Below are 17961 nucleotides of genomic sequence, written 5' to 3' on the forward strand. Positions count from 1 at the left end.
ACTTAACATTACCCATAAAGCTATGATCTCAAGAATAATTAATTCTCAAAAAAAAATATTTCCTTTGATTAGTTTGGCTCCTTCTCCATGTTGTCATTTAGTAAAATCAGGGGGCTCTTCCTTCATCTTCCTGAAAATTCAGCTTTTCTTATGCACATTTGTCTCCTTTCCACATTCTAAATTCCTCACCAATATTAAAATATCCTTCTTGCTAAGCTTATAATTATTATTCAACATCACTGGAATAAGAAAATTTAAGGGCTCTTCATTAGTCAATGAAATACATAATCAATGATGTCAAAGTAGTTAACTCAATAAAACATTGCAAAGTATTTTGCAAAAACCGAAATCATTACTATAATCCAACAGAGAATTGTAAGTAACATTCAGAAAATGAAAACAATGTAAGTTTTCATCTCAAGAAAAGAATTTTCTAACCATGTATGGGGACGAATGTTAAACAGACATTGTGGTGATCATTAGGCAATATATACAAATATAGAATCATTATGTCACTTGAAATTTAATGTAATGCTGTATGTCACTGATACCTCAATAAAAAAATACAGTAATACCTCTATTGGTACTTACAGTGTTGTAAAAAGGAAAAAATAACTAACAGTTATTAAACAGTGCTACTTTGCCAGGCAGTGAGCTAGGGGGCATTACATTCATTATTTTATTTAATCCATAAGACAATTCTGTAAGAAAGCCTTATTATTACTCCTTTTTAGATAAAATCAAGTACACAGAAGTTAAATCAGCTGTGTATGGGCACAGATCTAATACAACGGGCAGAATGAACATTTGGTCTCTGGTCTGAGTCCAAATCTCATGCATATTTCACTATTATTATGCTAACTCACAGTCTTGGCTGGAGTCTTATTTAAACATGGCATGTCTAAATATGTAGAAAGTGGTTTCTAAACTTAGAGAAACTAATTATTATGAAAAAATTAAATAGAAATATTTAAAAATTAAAAGCACTTTTATATTCAACCATTTTACCAACATATTAGACTCACTTGTCATCGATGCTATTCTGGTAATATATATGCAAAAGTTTGTCCTTTATCCAGCTGACTTTCTCTGCAGCTTCCTTTCCCGCTTCACCATGAAGACAGTATTTCTTATAAAGCTGAGCCAGACCCATCATAGCTTCTTTTCTTACTCGCCACTAGAAAGTATAAAGTTTATTGGATAAGCTAGATACCAAACTTTAGTATACAAATCTGCAAAAATTACCATTTCTTCACTAGGTTGCACAATGAGATTTATGTGTGCATAGATTAGCACAATATTAATTTTCAAAAAAGGCAGACAAATCACTTAACAAACAATTTTGATTATGTTCCTATTTAGAAATCATCCAGTGCAAATACTGCTAAATCACCTACCAATTTTTTATTTCCCTCAAAGCCAAGCAATAGTAAATCTTACAGAAGATTTCATTATATTCTGTCTAAAAAAAAATTTGGCCAAGTTTTAGAAGTGATTAAAAAATAAAAGAGAAAGCGTATAATTCACTCTGCAAACAAAAGCCCTATCGTCTGGAATGTTTTGTCCTAGTTACATCCCTTTTGATATTAACTCAGAATAAGAAGAGCAAAATTTAGTATCAAGATCTTAGAATTACAAAGTTGGAAAGCACCTTATTGATCATCTTAAGTGAACTTCCTTACTCTGTAGATTAAAAGGGCAAATTATTTACCTAGTCACATCCTAGTCCGTGAAAGATTCTTTGGAACTTAAAGAGACTGGATTGGTTTATGAGGAGGAAAGAAAGGTGGTGAGAGGAGAGTGGACAGAAAAGTAGACTATAAAAATCTAGAGTTAGAACAATAGTACGATGTAATAATAACCACAAGTTATTTGTCTCAATAACAAATCAGAGTATACTTATCTTTGGCTTTTTTTTTTTTTTAATAAATTTATTTATTTATTTTGTGGCTGCATTAGGTCTTCCTTGCTGCACGCGGGCTTTCTCTAGTTGTGGCAAGCGGGGGCTACTCTTGGTTGTGGTGCGCGGGCTCAGTAGTTGTGGCTCGCAGGCTCTAGAGCGCAGGCTCAATAGTTGTGGTGCACACGCTTAGTTGCTCCGCGGCATGTGGGATCTTCCCAGACCAGGGCTCGAACCCGTGTCCCCTGCATTGGCAGGCAGATTCTCAACCACTGTGCCACCAGGGGAGTTCCATCTTTGGCTTATTTAAGTTAATACTTTCTTATAATTTTTTAGTATAATTTTCTCATTTTTATGCTATTTGGTAGATGAAATGAAATTCTGTTCCCATATAACAGGTAACAGATGTCTTTTGACATGTCTAACATGAAACGAAAGAATATAAACCGTGAAATCAAAGATTTAAGTCCTGTACCCACATTTTACAGAAAACAAAATTCAGAAAGGCTATACTCAAGGTCATTTAATTCACTACACCAAAAACCAGTTCCTAAAATGTCCAGTAGGTGTTATTCGAATTATTAGACCATATCATACAGTCTCAGTTAGCAAGAATCATTTATTCAACTCTTCCTGAAACTATAAACAAACACTGACAGAAGTAGGAGTGAACTGTTTCTAAAAGGAGGAAGTAACACAAACGGCAATACCTGAAATCTGGTTTGGGAGTAGGGGGTGGGGGAGAGGGGGTAGTTAACAACTAACCAGTAGGGAGTGTCATTTCATTTAAATTAAAGCCAAGGGGAAAAAAACTCTCAGAGTTAGAATTACTGACACAGTTGAACAAGTTAAATGGTGTCTACTTTATGTATCTGTCTCCTACGACTATTTCAAAAGAACTTAAAGAATGCATCTTGCTCCTAAGTGTCTATCGACAGATGAATGGATAAAGAAGATGTGGCACATATATACAATGGAATATTACTCAGCCATAACAAGAAACGAAACTGAGTTATTTGTAGTGAGGTGGATGGACCTAGAGTCTGTCCTACAGAGTGAAGTAAGTCAGAAAGAGAAAAACAAATACCATAAGCTAACACATATATATGGAATCTAAAAAAAAATGGCTCTGAAGAACCTAGGAGCAGGACAGGAATAAAGATGCAGACGTAGAGAATGGACTTGAGGACACGGGGAGGGGGAAGGGTAAGCTGGGACGAAGTGAGAGAGTGGCATGGACATATATACGCTACCAAATGTAAAATAGAGAGCTAGTGGGAAGCAGCCACATAGCACAGAGAGATCAGCTCAGTGCTTTGTCTCCACCTAGAGGGGTGGGATAGGGAGGATGGCGGGGAGACGCAAGACGGAGGTGATATGGGGATATATGTATATGTATAGCTGATTCACTTTGTTATACAGCAGAAACTAACACAACAATGTAAAGCAATTATACGCCAATAAAGATGTTAAAAAAAAAAAGAATGCATCTTGCTGTATCTCTATAGCAAGATATTGCTTTTCTACCCTGAAATTATAGCTAAATTACATTGGTTTCAAGAGGGTAGCAGATTTTCAACTATGCTTCAAATAAAATAGCACACTGCAAAGGCAACCTTTGTTGAAGATGTTAATAAGTAACACATTTAATAAGCCTGCCTTGCCTGTGTATCTCCTACTCATGGTTGACACTTTCTTAGCAACTGCTACTACTGTTCTTAGTACTCCTTTTCTTTATCAACCCACGTTTTTAACTGCATCCACATGGAGGAAATTACACAAAAAGAATAATAACTAAACATCATTTCGGCCCTTAGCTTAGCACAGCAATATGGAAACACCACTTTCATAGAAAGTATGATATTCTAAGACAGTTACTTTTGAAGATGCTAACTATAAAAGAAATAAATACTGGTGATCAATCACTATTCTTCTGAAACTCATCATGTAAGTGAAAAGGTAAAATAAAACTTTAATTTAGCTGTTCTTTTTGTAAAGGTAGGCTAAAAAACCCATGCCTAAGACCTGAAAAGCTATAGAATCCAATGTATTCATTTGTAAAGATAATTAAAAGATACACAGGAAACATACAAATTATTAGCTTTTTATTTGGTATTGTATTAGTTTGACTTTCACACAGAAAAACTTTAAATAGAAAATAATTTCTATTGTATTTTGCTAACAATGTAAACACAGTAAATTATAAAAGAATAAAATTCCTCAGATTTTACCCGTTTGTCCAGTGTTCTTTCTCTTACAAAGCCAAGTAGCTGATCATTTACTAAGGCAAGGTCTCTTTTGGCAGCTGTTATTATAGTAACAATGACATCATGACGAATAGCTTCTTCTGGATCATGTGATCTAACTTTCAAGTATTCTGAAATCGGAGAAAAAATTAAGCTAAATGTTAGCTATAATATTCATTATGTTCAGAATGACAAAAAAAACCTAATGCTTTTAAGTTTATGTCCATACTGGAACAATGATTGTAAAATGTGGCATAAATTAAAATTATTTAATTTTTGAGGTGACAATACCCTACATAATAACAAAATAAACTATACCACACTATTTAATACTGTAAAGTCACATCTTAATAAAATATTTTATATCAACTATTCTGGAAAAGTCAAATCGGCACCTGAAATCAAATCAGCACCTGATTTAATACAGTTTAGAATTTAAGTTAACGATACATATTAAAAGACTTAAAAAATAGTAAAAATGCTTATAGCAAGTTTGCTGATAGGTATATATCTTCACATTACGCAACATAAAATAACATTCTGTGACTTCTAAAAAAAATCCTAAATAACTACGATACAAACAAAGTTATTTCCTCTTTTTTGGTAAACAATATTTTGATAGCAGTTATTTATTTGTTACAACCAAGTAAGTAGGTTTAAATGCTCTACTTCAAGTGAAGAATGAGAAATTCTAGTCTACTTCAGAAGAAATCATTTTCCCACCTATTATTAGATATGTTACTATATTTAATTATCACACAGATATAATGATTTGTGCCCAAACCCGGAGTCATAAGGAAGAGTCTACTTCCTCAAACTATGATTTCCAGAAAATTGCAAAGGATTACAATGTGAAGATTTCAAATGTAATATTATTGCATAAACATGAAATCCCTTACTAGTAGTCCATGACTGATAGAGACCTGAAAGAGTGCCAGAGTGAAACCTATTCAGAAACCGAAGTTAAAGTCAAAGGCCACAACTAAAATGTATTTGTGTGATTACTCTCATACTTCAATAAACCAGCTACCTTACCTGTGAGATCCTTTGCTAAATCTGGGTGATTCATTAAACAGTGACTCGCAAATTTCACACTTTCTAATCTCACAGGAACGTGAATGTCATTGAATCTACATAGAAAAAGATTGCTAATATTAGTTGTAAGGCAAAATAACTATTTTCAAATAAGGTATATCAACGCTATGTAGATACCTATAAACAACAACAGTTACTGATTATAAGATGTGTTGGTTTATTAAAATGACAGTTAACTTGTTCTGAAGGAAGAATATAAAGTAAAAAGATACATAATTTCACAAGAATATTTTTTACAACAGGATTTTTTCACCATGCTAAAACAAAAACGGTATAAACACATCCCCCAACCCAAACTACCTTCACTGGAGAACCAAAAATTGGATCTTAAAATTATGCTACAAAACAAACAAAAAATAAATATTCAAAATGCACAAAATCTATTTGAAAGAAGTTAATAGGAGGAAAATACTAGAGGAATGTGAGGTAGAAAGCAAATCATATATGAGGCAGATCCAAAAATTCAAAGATAAGTACATAAAATACATGTGCCATATTGCCTCATAGCAAAAAAGTTTCATATGGCTGGGACCAACCTGTAACTGCTATTTTAGATCTAATATATTGTAAGAACTTAATAATATGAAACTCAGTATGTAGATTCAGAACTGCATATAATAAGGATAAGCTGAGAAACTCTCAAGTTTTAAATTTATTGGGCAATTTAAAAACATATTTATTAATTATGAATAATGTGATTTTATTTTATTTACTTATTTTTTACCCCTTAATCTTCCTTACCCATTTCTTTCCTCTCCCAACCCTCCTCCCCTCTGGCAACCACCTGTTTGTTCTCCTTATCTATGACTCTGTTTCGTTATGTTTGGTCATTTGTTTTGTTTTTTAGATTCCATATGTAAATGACATCATACAGTATTTGTCTTTCTCTGTTTGACTTACTGCACTTAGCGTAATGCCCTCTAGATCCGTCCATGTTATCCCAAACGGCAAAATTTCATTCTTTTTTTATGGATGAGTAAAATTCCATTGTTTATGTATATACCACATCTACTTTATCCATTCATCTACTGACTGGGTACTTGGGTTGCTTCCATATCTTGGCTATTATAAATAATGCCACAATGAACATACAGCTAGTGCATATATCTTTTCTGATTAGTGTTTTTATTTTCTTCAGATAAATAATAGTTCTATTTTTATTTTTCATCATTATTTTTTTTGGCCACACCGTGTGGCTTGTGGGATTTTAGTTCCCCGACCAGGGATTGAACCTGGGCCCTTGGCAGTGAGAGCACGGAACCCTAACCACTGGACTGCCAGAGAATTCCTAATAGTTCTATTTTTAAATGTTTGAGGAACCTCCATACTATTTTACATACTGGCTGTACCAATTTACATCGCCACCAACAGTACACGGTTCTTTTCTCCACATTGTTGCCAACACTTGTTATTTGTTGTCTTTTTGATAACAGTCTTCCTGACAGGTGTGAGGTGATATCTCACTGGGTTTCGATTTGCATTTCCCTGATGATTAGTGATGTTCAGCATCTTTTCATGTGTCTGTTGACATCTGTATGTCTTCTATGGAAAAATGTGTATTCAGATCCTCTGCCCATTTTTAAATCAGGTTGACTTATGTATGAGTTCTTTGTATATTTTAGATATTAACCCCTTATGACATATATCATTTGCAAACATCTTCTCCCATTCAGTAGGTGGCCTTTTTATTTTGTTGATAGTTTTCTTCGCTGTGCAAAAGCTTTTTAGTTTGATGTAGTCCCATGTGTTTATTTTTGCTTTTGTTTCCCTTGCCTGAGGAGACACATCCAAAAGCATACTACTAAAACCAGTAAGTGTGTACTGTCTATGTTTTTTTCTAGAAGTTTAACACCTAGAAAACTTCTAGAAAAAACCAGACAGTACACACTAGCATGGATTGGAACATGATGTCTTCAGTCTCATTACTTATTTAAAAAATTTAAGACTCTGAACATTCTCAGATGTGAACTATTTATTCTAATGACATTATTTTAGCACACACAAAAAAGATTAAAACCTGTTATGTGGGTAAATAAGACAAAGCTTTCTTCATAAAGAATTTGTCTTACAATTTATTCTCCAATAAAGACAGCAACACAGGTACTAAAGACACAAACACATATCAAAGTTTTGATATGTGTGGTTTTAATCAAGTGCGCCACATTCACTAGCCTCCAAAATATAAAAGTTAGAATCCACAGAATTGTATGTTCTCTTACCGTCCAAGAAAACACTGCCACAGAGGACGATTCTGTGTTGCCAAATCGGAATCTTTAGAACCAAACAATTTAGCTAAAAGTCGAACAACAGCTAATCGCTCTTCTCCATCATTGCTCTAAGGGAAAAAAGAAAATAAATAAAGCCTGAGGTTTATTCATCAGATTACAAAAAGATAACATGAAACATTTCTGAGAAGCTACAATTTCATTATTTCTGCTTAAAATGATGAGAACTTTAAAATATCATGTTCTCTCATTTACTGTGCAGAAGTTGACTTGACTCCATGTTAGATCATCAGGTTCTTTGCTCTTATTTCATACACTCCCAACTGTTAATTTATGCCTACTTCACTGCTTGTTTGCAATCTGTACAGATGCTGTAGAAACATGAAGATAATCATTCAATTCTAACATTCCGTAAGAGTCCTAGAAAAAATTCTGTGAAGGGAAGAGCTACAAATAATTCCTGCCCTAATCCTATAACTTGATCTCCAACATAAACCCATATCAATTAAGGTTTTGATATGTGAAGTTTTAATCAAGGTTCCCCTACTGACTGGAGCACATGATACTGAAGAATGTCATGATTCAGGAAAACTCATTTTAATAGAAGACCATGAATCTTAAGAGTATCTAAAAGGTCAGGTGAACTGAACACTAGAAAAAAGCAAAACTTGATGCCCCCCACCGGACCAGTGAACTGGCTTCGCCCCGTGCTTTGGACCTCGGGCCTCACTTCTCCTCCAGATGGACCCCAAGTGCTCCTGCCCCACTGGTGGCTCCTGCAGCTGCGCTGGCTCCTGCACCTGCAAAGCCTGCAGATGCACCTCCTGCAAGAAGAGCTGCTGCTCCTGCTGCCCCGTGGGCTGTGCCAAGTGTGCCCAGGGCTGCGTCTGCAAAGGGGCCTCGGACAAGTGCAGCTGCTTTGCCTGATGTCGTGGAGAGCCTGCCCCAGGTGTCGAAAGAGCAACCAGGACAAACCTGCATTTTACCATTTTTCATACAACCGGACCTGACGCTACATTCCTTTTTCTATGAAATATGTGAGTTGTAATAAAAGTTGTTGACTTCAGGGGCTTCCCTGGTGGCGCAGTGGTTGAGAATCTGCCTGCTAATGCAGGGGACATGGGTTCGCGCCCTGGTCTGGGAGGATCCCACATGCCGCGGAGCAACTAGGCCCGTGAGCCATAACTACTGAGCCTGCGCGTCTGGAGCCTGTGCTCCGCAACAAGAGAGGCCACGATGGTGAGAGGCCCGCGCACCGCGATGAAGAGTGGCTCCCGCTCGCCGCATCTGGAGAAAGCCCTCGCACAGAAACGAAGACCCAACACAGCCAAAAATAGATAAATAAACAAAGAAGCTTTCATTAAAAAACAAAAAACAAAAAAAAGTTGTTGACTTTAAAAAAACAAAACTTAAAGTTATTTTTTGATAGAGGCCTATTTTCTTATCCTGAATCAATATACTCTATAAAAAGTGTTCTAGTTATCACTAGTGATGTCACGTCTTAATATAAATTAAGTTATTCTGAAACCATATGGTGCATGAAACTTTTTAAAAGTCACATATTCACTAGGAAAATAAAGGCAATAATGAAAAGCAGTTGCTAATTTTTAAAGTGTTCAAATATAATGTGTGTCTAAAGCAATACCAGCAAGTCAATAAAAAAAATATTTATGGGAAAAGGCAGTAAGTGAAAAAAGAAAAATGAAGACTACAGGATATCACTTTTTCCTTAAGAATGTCTTAACTCTCAGGGATAGGGGTTTTCTGGTTAAAATAGGCACACTTACTAAACTTACTAAACTATATATATACATATATAATGTTAATTTAAATAATGGGTAAAATGAGAAATTCTGCATTAGTAATTTACCAGTGACTTTCTGAAAGAAATTCAAATGGCCACCTAGTTTTTATTTTTCTTCAACCTTAGCTGAAAAAGGTAACCACTCTGTTACTGCTTCTAATTACAAAGAAATTGATTCAGAACAATTCTCTGTAAAAATTTTCTAAAACCAAAATAAAGCAATTATGACTGTTTTATAATGTTTTAAATTGGTGAATAAATGTAAATGTCTGTCTATCTCTGCCTAACATGAAAAAAGTCTTAAATATAAAATGTGGCAAATTTTCTGACTATAGCAAAGCTGCTAAGTAGCACAACTCCAGAGTATCCCTTAAAACATAAGAGATAATAGCACTCTATGGACCCACACAGTGGATAGTGTATACAGGTGCATGCAGTGGCCCAGTATAAAGCAAAATCAAACAAACTGTTATGTTGAAGCATTTTCTCAAGTATTTTTAATGTCCTCAGAGGACTGTAACCTAGGACTTTTAACTATAAAAGCTGTAGCTATATGATTCAGATATAACTACAGAAAATCGCCACAGCCATAAAAACTTCCTAGGCTATCTGCTTAGCACACATTGGTGACTCCAAAGGGGGCACCCTAATTATATATAGATAGCACGTAAACTACTCTGAACCTCAGGTCTCTTCACTTGTGATGAGAACAGTAATACTGGTACAGGCTAGGGTTATAGTCAGAAGCAAATAACACAGGTGAGAGCAGCTGCTGTAAAACCATAAAATATTCCATTATTAGTATTATTTAGACACAGTATTAGTTCAGTATAAAGTCTTTAAAAGGCACGAATTTATCTAAGAATACAGAAAAACATAAAAAACAGTGGCCTTCGGTTATATATTATATATTGTATTAAAAGAGACTACATGGTTAGAAATATTAACTGACTATGGTGCTAATATTTTTAAAAAAGGAACTATGAAATCTATAAAAAAATTCTTGTTCATGTACTGCTAACGTACCCCTATAAAAATATCAAATTGTATCAATGAAGAAGAGAAGGTACAAGATAAAGGAGTAATAAGGATGACTGTGGTAAAATGAAAAGCTCATAACCCATTTAAAAAGGTGCTACTACTCAGTTCCAGCCATTCTGTGTCATATAAAAATAAGGGTCCAATGTTACAAAATCATCTGATTTTTTTAAAAGAAGAAAATGCATAATCTGGATTTTTAAGCAAAATCTGATTTTAAAATTTATTCATTCATTCAATGTTAGCAACTTTTTAAAAAGAGAAATTCTTTGTATGAGATTTCAAAATAAAATTTAGGGACTTCCCTGGTGGCGCAGTGGATAAGAATCCGCCTGCCAATGCAGGGGACGTGGGTTCAATCCCTGGTCCAGGAAGATCCCACATGCCGCAGAGCAACTAAGCCCGTGCGCCACAACTACTGAGCCTGCAGTCTAGAGCCCACAAGCCACAACTACTGAGCCCACACACCACAACTACTGAAGCCTGCACACCCTAGAGCCCATGCTCTGCAACAAGAGAAGCCACCACAATGAGAAGCCCGAGCATCACAACAAAGAGTAGCTCCTGCTCGATGCAACTAGAGAAAGCCCACGTGCATAACTGAATCACTTTGCGGTACACCTGAAACTATCAACTACATGTTGATAGTTTGATCAACAAACTATCAACATTGCTAATCAACTATACTCCAATATAAAATAAAAAGTTAAAAAAATGCATACCTTAACTAAATATAAGAAGATAAACTGAACTCACATTTTATTCTTTTACAGTTAGAGAAAAACAATATGATATATATTTTACTCTTAAATGTTAAAGGGCTTAGAAATTATAGTCAGTCCTACCTTCAGTTTGAATTCAAGCTGCGGCATGACAGATAATAATAAATGAGGATCTATAGCAAAAAGTTCCTGAATCAGATCAAATACATGTTCTGACAAATCACTTACTGATGATCTTCCCAGCACCAGGACTTGATTGAAAAACTACAGGAGATAAACACAAAAATAAAATATCAGTTTCATTTAAAAACTTGGATAGGCTTTTTATAAACATGTTAAAAGAAAACTATATAATTAGGCATTCCATATATAAGTGAAGGTGATGAAAAAGAACAGATGTTTAAATTACTAATATATATGATAGGACAGTCCACCAAAACAGAATAAACCTCTAAATATCAAATTATGAATGTTACACGAAAGAGATAAAAAGTAATTGAGTTGTTAGCTTTCTTTCAAATTAGGATGACAATTCTAGGAATCTTACTTTCATTAAACCAAAACAATTTAGATAGTTTATGTAATTCATTATAGAGAATTTTAAAGAGAAATTTCCTTATAGCAGAGAAACTTTTAAAAGTCTCAATCTTTTGGATTTTTATTTAAGCTTGAGGATTCTATTAGTTTAGTAATAAAGAATAATTGAAGGTAGAGGATGAGTTGTTTTTTTTAAAATACCCAGAAAGTCAAAAACACTTTAACTCAGAGGACAAAGAGAAGGAAAATGTGATGATACAAAGGCTGATTATTTAAAAGAATTCTAGGCAAAAGAAACAAAGAGATTATAATATAAAAGCACAAATTAAAAGATACCTCCACTCCTTGCCAACACACATAAACTTAGAAAAAAAATATTAAATGTAAAAATGCTACAGAGGCAGCTGTATGCAACTGATTTGAGCATATGTTTTTGGTAGTATCATCAAATGATATATTTCTTTTGAAAAGCAACACACATTAAGAGTTAGAAAACATTAATATTTATTACACAGACCTTGAGAAGAGTAAGGAAAATAGTTTTAACAAAATTAAAAAGTATACATACACACACAAATAAGCACAGAACACAAATTCTGAAAGGATACATGAAAATCTATTGGTGATGCCTATTTCTGAGAATTAAGAATAGGGTATTCACGGTTTGAAGAGAGACAATTTTCACTGTATACCCTTTTGTACTACTTGAGAAAACATTTTTTTTTTTTTACCACGTTTAAGTATTTATTTAGTAATATAAATAATACTAATAATTTATACCATTTAAATTAGCAGACTCTCACTTGGGTTTTTATATGTAGAAAATAATTCAACGATAGATAAATGCTACAAAGATAGTTACTAAAGGAAAACACTGAAAAAATCTAAATGCGAGGCAAGAGAGAAATGATTAGGTAAATTATATGTGAATTCAAAGGAACATTTATAGTCATTCTTATCATAAATTAAAAAAATCAAAATATGGAAATATATATATAAATGAAGACAATTCAAAGTTTTATATAGTATATGAAAAAAATAGGTAGGAGTTTGAGCAAATGTTCAATAATGAAATTGCTACATTAAGGTAGTAGAATTATAATTTCTTTTTTTTCCAAATTACTTTATTGATTTTTTAGTTAAAGAACAAAAAGAAAAAGAAAAAATTTCTATTCAATAAAGTAAAAAAAAAAAAATTCATTACTCTATAACAATTATTTAAGAGGGCAAACCAAAAAGGTTCAGAAGAATGGCCTGGAGACATGAAGAAGAAAATATATAGACAGACAGAGAGCCATAGATAAAGATGAAAGGAGAAAGTGAAAGAGATCAGCATATCCAGGAGATAAAAAGATAAATACAAAGGCAGTAGAAGAAAGAGTAGGAATTGTAGACAAATTTTCATAAAATAACATCCTCCCATCTTATGCCATTTAAAAATAATGTCTATAGCTTACAAAGTTATGCTGCATTTGGTTACATTTAGACATATCAGTTCTTTTATATATTTCTTATAAAAAGAAGAAACTGTTTACAGGCTAAATAAGCCTTTATGTGAAAGGTTTCAATAAATTAGCACAATGGATTAAGAACTATACAATTATGAAAAAAAATATAGGCAGAAATACATACATTGGCAATGCATGCCTCAATAGTCTGGACTGTCCTTTTCAATAGGACTTTTGCAAGGTCAAAGGACTGTTTATTTAAGTTCTGAAATGCAATAAAAATATGCAAAGTTACAAATGAATTAGTGAATTTATGATCTAGATAGCAACATTAGAACACCAAAGTCTTCAAGTCCACAAAATATGAAGCAAAAAATATAACTGAACTCCATTCAAGGTTTTACCCAATATCTGCTAGTCAAGTGGTCATAAATGCAGAAGTTGCAAATAGCACAACCACGAATCAAAAACTAAAATATATTAGATAATTAGCCAAAAGCCCAACCCTATATTAAGTTTAGTTTTACTAAACTCAAAATGGACCTAAGGCTTTTTGGTTTTGTTTGTTAACCAATTTGAACTGGCAATCACACCCATGTATCCTAAACAAATACACACACACACACACGCACACACCCCTTTCTAACCCACTATCCTCAGCATTTCACCGTCTAATCAACGTCTGTTCTGAGCAAGAGTGGACCTGGTAAGTGTTTCAGGTAAAATTCTCAGTCAATTATGTTTTTGAAATGCTAAATACTGTCTTCACTCCTCAAGATTCCCAATGCATGGTAACAAAGGGTCTGAGGAAGCCTGTAGAAAAGACATATATTTAATTTTTAAAAACTTACTGAAAATGGAATTCTTGTGTTGAAGAGTACCCATTAACATCTCTACACCTTGCAGTTTTAGACCAACCTGAGATTCACTGACCATCATCTCACACCTATCCCCAAAAAAGGCAAGGATATCCTATACTCTAGGTTAGTAGTCAGCAAACTTTTTATGCAAAGAGCCAGATGGTAAATAGTTTAGGCTTTATTAGCCAGCCATATGGTCACCACTGCAACTACACAACTCTGGCTGTTGTAGCAGGAAGCAACCACAGACAAAATGAAAACAAATAAGCATGGCTGTGTTCAAATAAAACTTTATTTACATAAATAGGCAGTGGGTCAGATTTGGTCTACAAGCCGTAGCTTCCTGACACTTGCTCCAGGTTTTTATTCCATTGGCAAGAGGATAAGATTATCTCAAAATTAAGGCAACCTTGGAGGAAACAAATAGGTGAGGGAGATTAAGATACAAACTTCCACCTGAAAAATCAATGAGTCACAGATATGAAATGTACAGAGTGAGGAACATAAGTCAATAACTATGTAATATCTTTATATGCTGACATATTGTAACTACATTTAGGTGAGCATTTTGAAACGTATAGAAATATTGTGTAACAGGAATTAACATAGTGTTATGTAGGTCAATTATAAAAAAAGAGATCAGATTTGTAGTTATGGCGGTTGCGGGGGGGGAGGCAGAACTGGATGAAGGCATTCAAAACGTACTTCCAGCTATGAGGTAATAAGCACTAGGGATATAATGTACAACATGATAAATCTAATTAACACTGCTGTATGTTATATATGAAACTTAAGAGAGTAAATCCTAAGACTTATTTCATCCACAAGAAAAAAATCTTTTCCTATTTCTTTAATTTTATATCTATGAGATGATGGATGTTCACTAAACATTTCATAATGTTTAAATTAAATGAAATAAATCATTTCATAATATAAGTCAAATCATTATGCTGTATACCTTAAACTTATACAGTATATCTCGATAAAACTGGAAGAAAAAGATTAAGGCAACCTTTCTATTTCCTAAAAAGGTATATTTCTTACTCATTAAAAATAACCTCTAACTAGAATACAAACACCAAATACACTATTCCTCAAAAAGTTTTTCCTTTCTTATTTTGCCTGACATATACTCCCCCTATGCCATACTCTCAAAATTTTGACCAATTACAGACTCATTTGAATTAAAAAAATGCAAATAATATATAGTGAGTAAGGAGAAAAATTTATAATTGATTGTATCTTATTGTGAATAAGTATCATTAGATACATCTTCATTTAACATCTGATAATAGGTCACTGAACAGTCAGAGGAAAAGGGCAGATGAGTAAATATCAACAGTGGGGTAGGCCTGAGTCCACCCCAGAGGGGGAGCTGGTGGGGAGCTAAGTCCTTCAGTTTCTTAGGGGGAGCTAGCAGAGAGAAACAGAAAAGGAAATGGAGAGGAATATACAGCTCTGAATCATCCTTTTCCCCTTAACATTAACCACACAGTTCCCGCTTCTGCCCAAATCTTCTTCTGAAAGTGCCTAAGAAAAATGTAGGACATGGGTTCTGAGAAGAAATACAAATTCCTATGCTCTACATCTATGTTACAAAGGAATAAATACATTTCCTTTTCCAAAACAAACAAACAGCAACTAACCAAGACAGTACTCCAATCCCTTGTAATTCCTAGATTAGATATGAGTGGTCAATCAATCTGGAACATTTTTAGTTTTCCAGAGAATAGGCAGCACTTAACTGAATGAAAATCTTCCACAATATATTAATCAATATATCTTCTAAAGATAACAATAGCTATAAGACCAATATGTGTTACTCTATTTTATTTGGGGCTGGAGAATGATAACGGGAATAATTACATGGGATTGCAAATGGTGAAAAACAATTATTTTTCATATGGGTAGCACTACCATTAAATATTAACCTTTAATATCTTCATACTATACAGACCTTATGTGCAGGAATGAGGTTAATAAGAATGGAGTCCAATAATTCTTGAGTAACTCCATCACCTTCCATGATGATAGAACTCATCAAGTCTAGCATGTGCATTTGTACCTTCTTATTGTGGCTATTGCTTTAAAAAAAGAAGAAAAAAAGAAAAAAAAATTAGGCTTACAAAAGAAAATTAAACTTCCCAGTTTAAAACAACTATCTCAAATGTAAAAGGATTTTCACCTGATTGAGGGAACCATGCCAGTAACGGCAAAGAAACTTTGGCTGCTCTATATTTACTTTCTCCCTTTGTTGATTATTACAACAGCTACTAAGATATCATTGTAAAGTATTTTACAAAAAACAAAAACCTTTAAATTTAATTAAGCCCCTATACAATTAGAATTCAAAGAGTGAGTTAAATTCAACTGAACAAAAATGTCAACTTCAAAGAAAGGACATCTTTGCTTACATGCCCCTGGATTTTAAAAGGTGATAAAATTTTAAGTAAGGAAACAAAAAAAATGTACAAGATAATGAAGGTAGGCAGTTTTTCATCCTTTTTATCCTTTTTGATCTTAATAATTCCCCCAAATAAGGCAGAACTATAAACACACACAAAAAGCCTAAGTCAACACTTCTATATCTTTGCTGCTGGACTTTTTTTTTTAGTTCAACAATACTGAGAACCCAAAGTCTGATATAAAATGCTTACCAGAACTTATGACTAGAAGGTTCTGAAAATGTCATCCTGCTATCTCTCAAAGAATTTCAAACAAATGAAAAATCAACAAGGTAAAAAGCCAAGAATCAGTTTCAGTACTGCTTCCCTAGCCAGTATAGAGTCAATGTGGGCCTCCTCAATAAATATCTCTACTGCTGATACAAACTTACCCAAAAAGACTGGCTACAAAATTGTTATAAATTAGTAGAGCATCTAGGCGTCTCCCTCTCTGACTGCATCTTAACTGAAGACTTGACCTGTCCATTTTCACATTTATCAGAATATATATGCAAAGACAAATCAAGATAATGATATAACTTAGTTGTACTACTACAGACACAGGGAAGTTTAAAGTAAGACTAAACTAAATGTTATTTCATTTATGTATTTCTTACTTATAATTTTAAAATAATTAGTTTGAAATAATGTATAATACACCTGTTGGACACTTAGTTGTAAAATCAAAGATGAAAAAATTTATAAAGTTGGTAGAAAAATTGTCCCATCGTTAGATACACAGTTTTCTACAGTGTAGAAAGATACCCCTTTTAGAAAGATACCCCTTTTGCATATCCTCTCTTAAATATCTTGTTTACTATAGGGCAAGATTGTGAAAGATCAATTATATAGTGGGATGTGTGTGTGTGGTAGGGGGTGAAGAAGAACAGATATTCAGCTGGATGCAAAAGAATGAAAAGAGTATATAGCTCTCAGATCCATATGCACTTGAGGATAGGAAAGGAGTGAAGGAAAGAGAAATGAAAAATGGACTTAAAAATTATTTCCACAAGTTCCAGCCCAAGCTTCAATAATAGGGGTAAGATTTACTCTCCTACTTGAACAACTAAAAAACTGGACAAAATAAAAGAAATAACGGTTTTCAGATATCAGACATTATACACATGCTGCTGAAAGAAGGGAACAATTTTCCCAGCTTACTTTTCCTACTTGGTAAAGTTTCCAGGCTTCAGTGTGGTAAGAGACGATCCTAGCAAAGCCTAATGCTTTTCCTGAGTCTGGGGAGACTATAGCTTGCAGAGCAGAATACCACAGGGGAGAGAGCTACTCAGAGAGCAAGCTCACAGAGGGTACCCCCACCTCCCCGAGTCTTCAGGTGCTTAGTGATTAGCACATGCAGGTGAGGAAATTTCTTGAGTTTGGGGAAGGTACCACCTGAAAGGAGTAGAGGGAATAATTCCCGGAATTCACACAGGTCTTAACAATGTGCATGTTCCAACTACAGTGGAAAATCTTATAACTCACAGGGCATCTAATAGAGTAATCGGTAAACCCACATATCCAAGCAGCTCTATGAGCTCCATCCACAATGGGACATCATAATCAAATTGCTTAAAACCAGTAATACAGAGAAAATCTTAGGTGGGTAGAGAAAAAGAAGATACATTATTTACAGAGGAAC

General features: G+C 34.0%; 2 protein-coding genes across 7 annotated transcripts in view; one reads left to right on the forward strand and one right to left on the reverse strand.

Moving 5' to 3' along the window:
- Window positions 1-17961, reverse strand: part of PDS5A (PDS5 cohesin associated factor A) — a 124500-nt gene that overhangs the window by 55916 nt on the left and 50623 nt on the right. For 5 of the 6 annotated variants that reach the window (XM_061192183.1, XM_061192182.1, XM_061192187.1 and 2 more), the window contains exons 6-12: window positions 15833-15959; window positions 13200-13280; window positions 11154-11294; window positions 7461-7576; window positions 5182-5276; window positions 4132-4277; window positions 1026-1177 (exon numbers count right to left, since the gene is read on the reverse strand). In XM_061192183.1, the coding sequence (XP_061048166.1) occupies window positions 1026-1177; window positions 4132-4277; window positions 5182-5276; window positions 7461-7576; window positions 11154-11294; window positions 13200-13280; window positions 15833-15959 (858 nt within the window). The remainder of the gene's footprint in view (window positions 1-1025; window positions 1178-4131; window positions 4278-5181; window positions 5277-7460; window positions 7577-11153; window positions 11295-13199; window positions 13281-15832; window positions 15960-17961) is intronic. The other variant, XM_061192185.1, reaches the window with a different exon arrangement.
- LOC133092104 (metallothionein-1E-like) lies at window positions 8208-8393 on the forward strand. Its single transcript, XM_061191333.1, has one exon. The coding sequence runs from the start codon at window positions 8208-8210 to the stop codon at window positions 8391-8393; it is 186 nt and encodes a 61-aa protein (XP_061047316.1).

Source organism: Eubalaena glacialis, chromosome 5 (genome assembly GCF_028564815.1).
Source record: "Eubalaena glacialis isolate mEubGla1 chromosome 5, mEubGla1.1.hap2.+ XY, whole genome shotgun sequence".
Lineage (NCBI taxonomy): Eukaryota > Metazoa > Chordata > Mammalia > Artiodactyla > Balaenidae > Eubalaena > Eubalaena glacialis.

Coding starts and splice junctions, on each gene's coding strand:
- LOC133092104 (XM_061191333.1), top strand. CDS start 8,208: ATGGACCCCAAGTGCTCCTGCCCCACTGGTGGCTCCTGCAGCTGCGCT.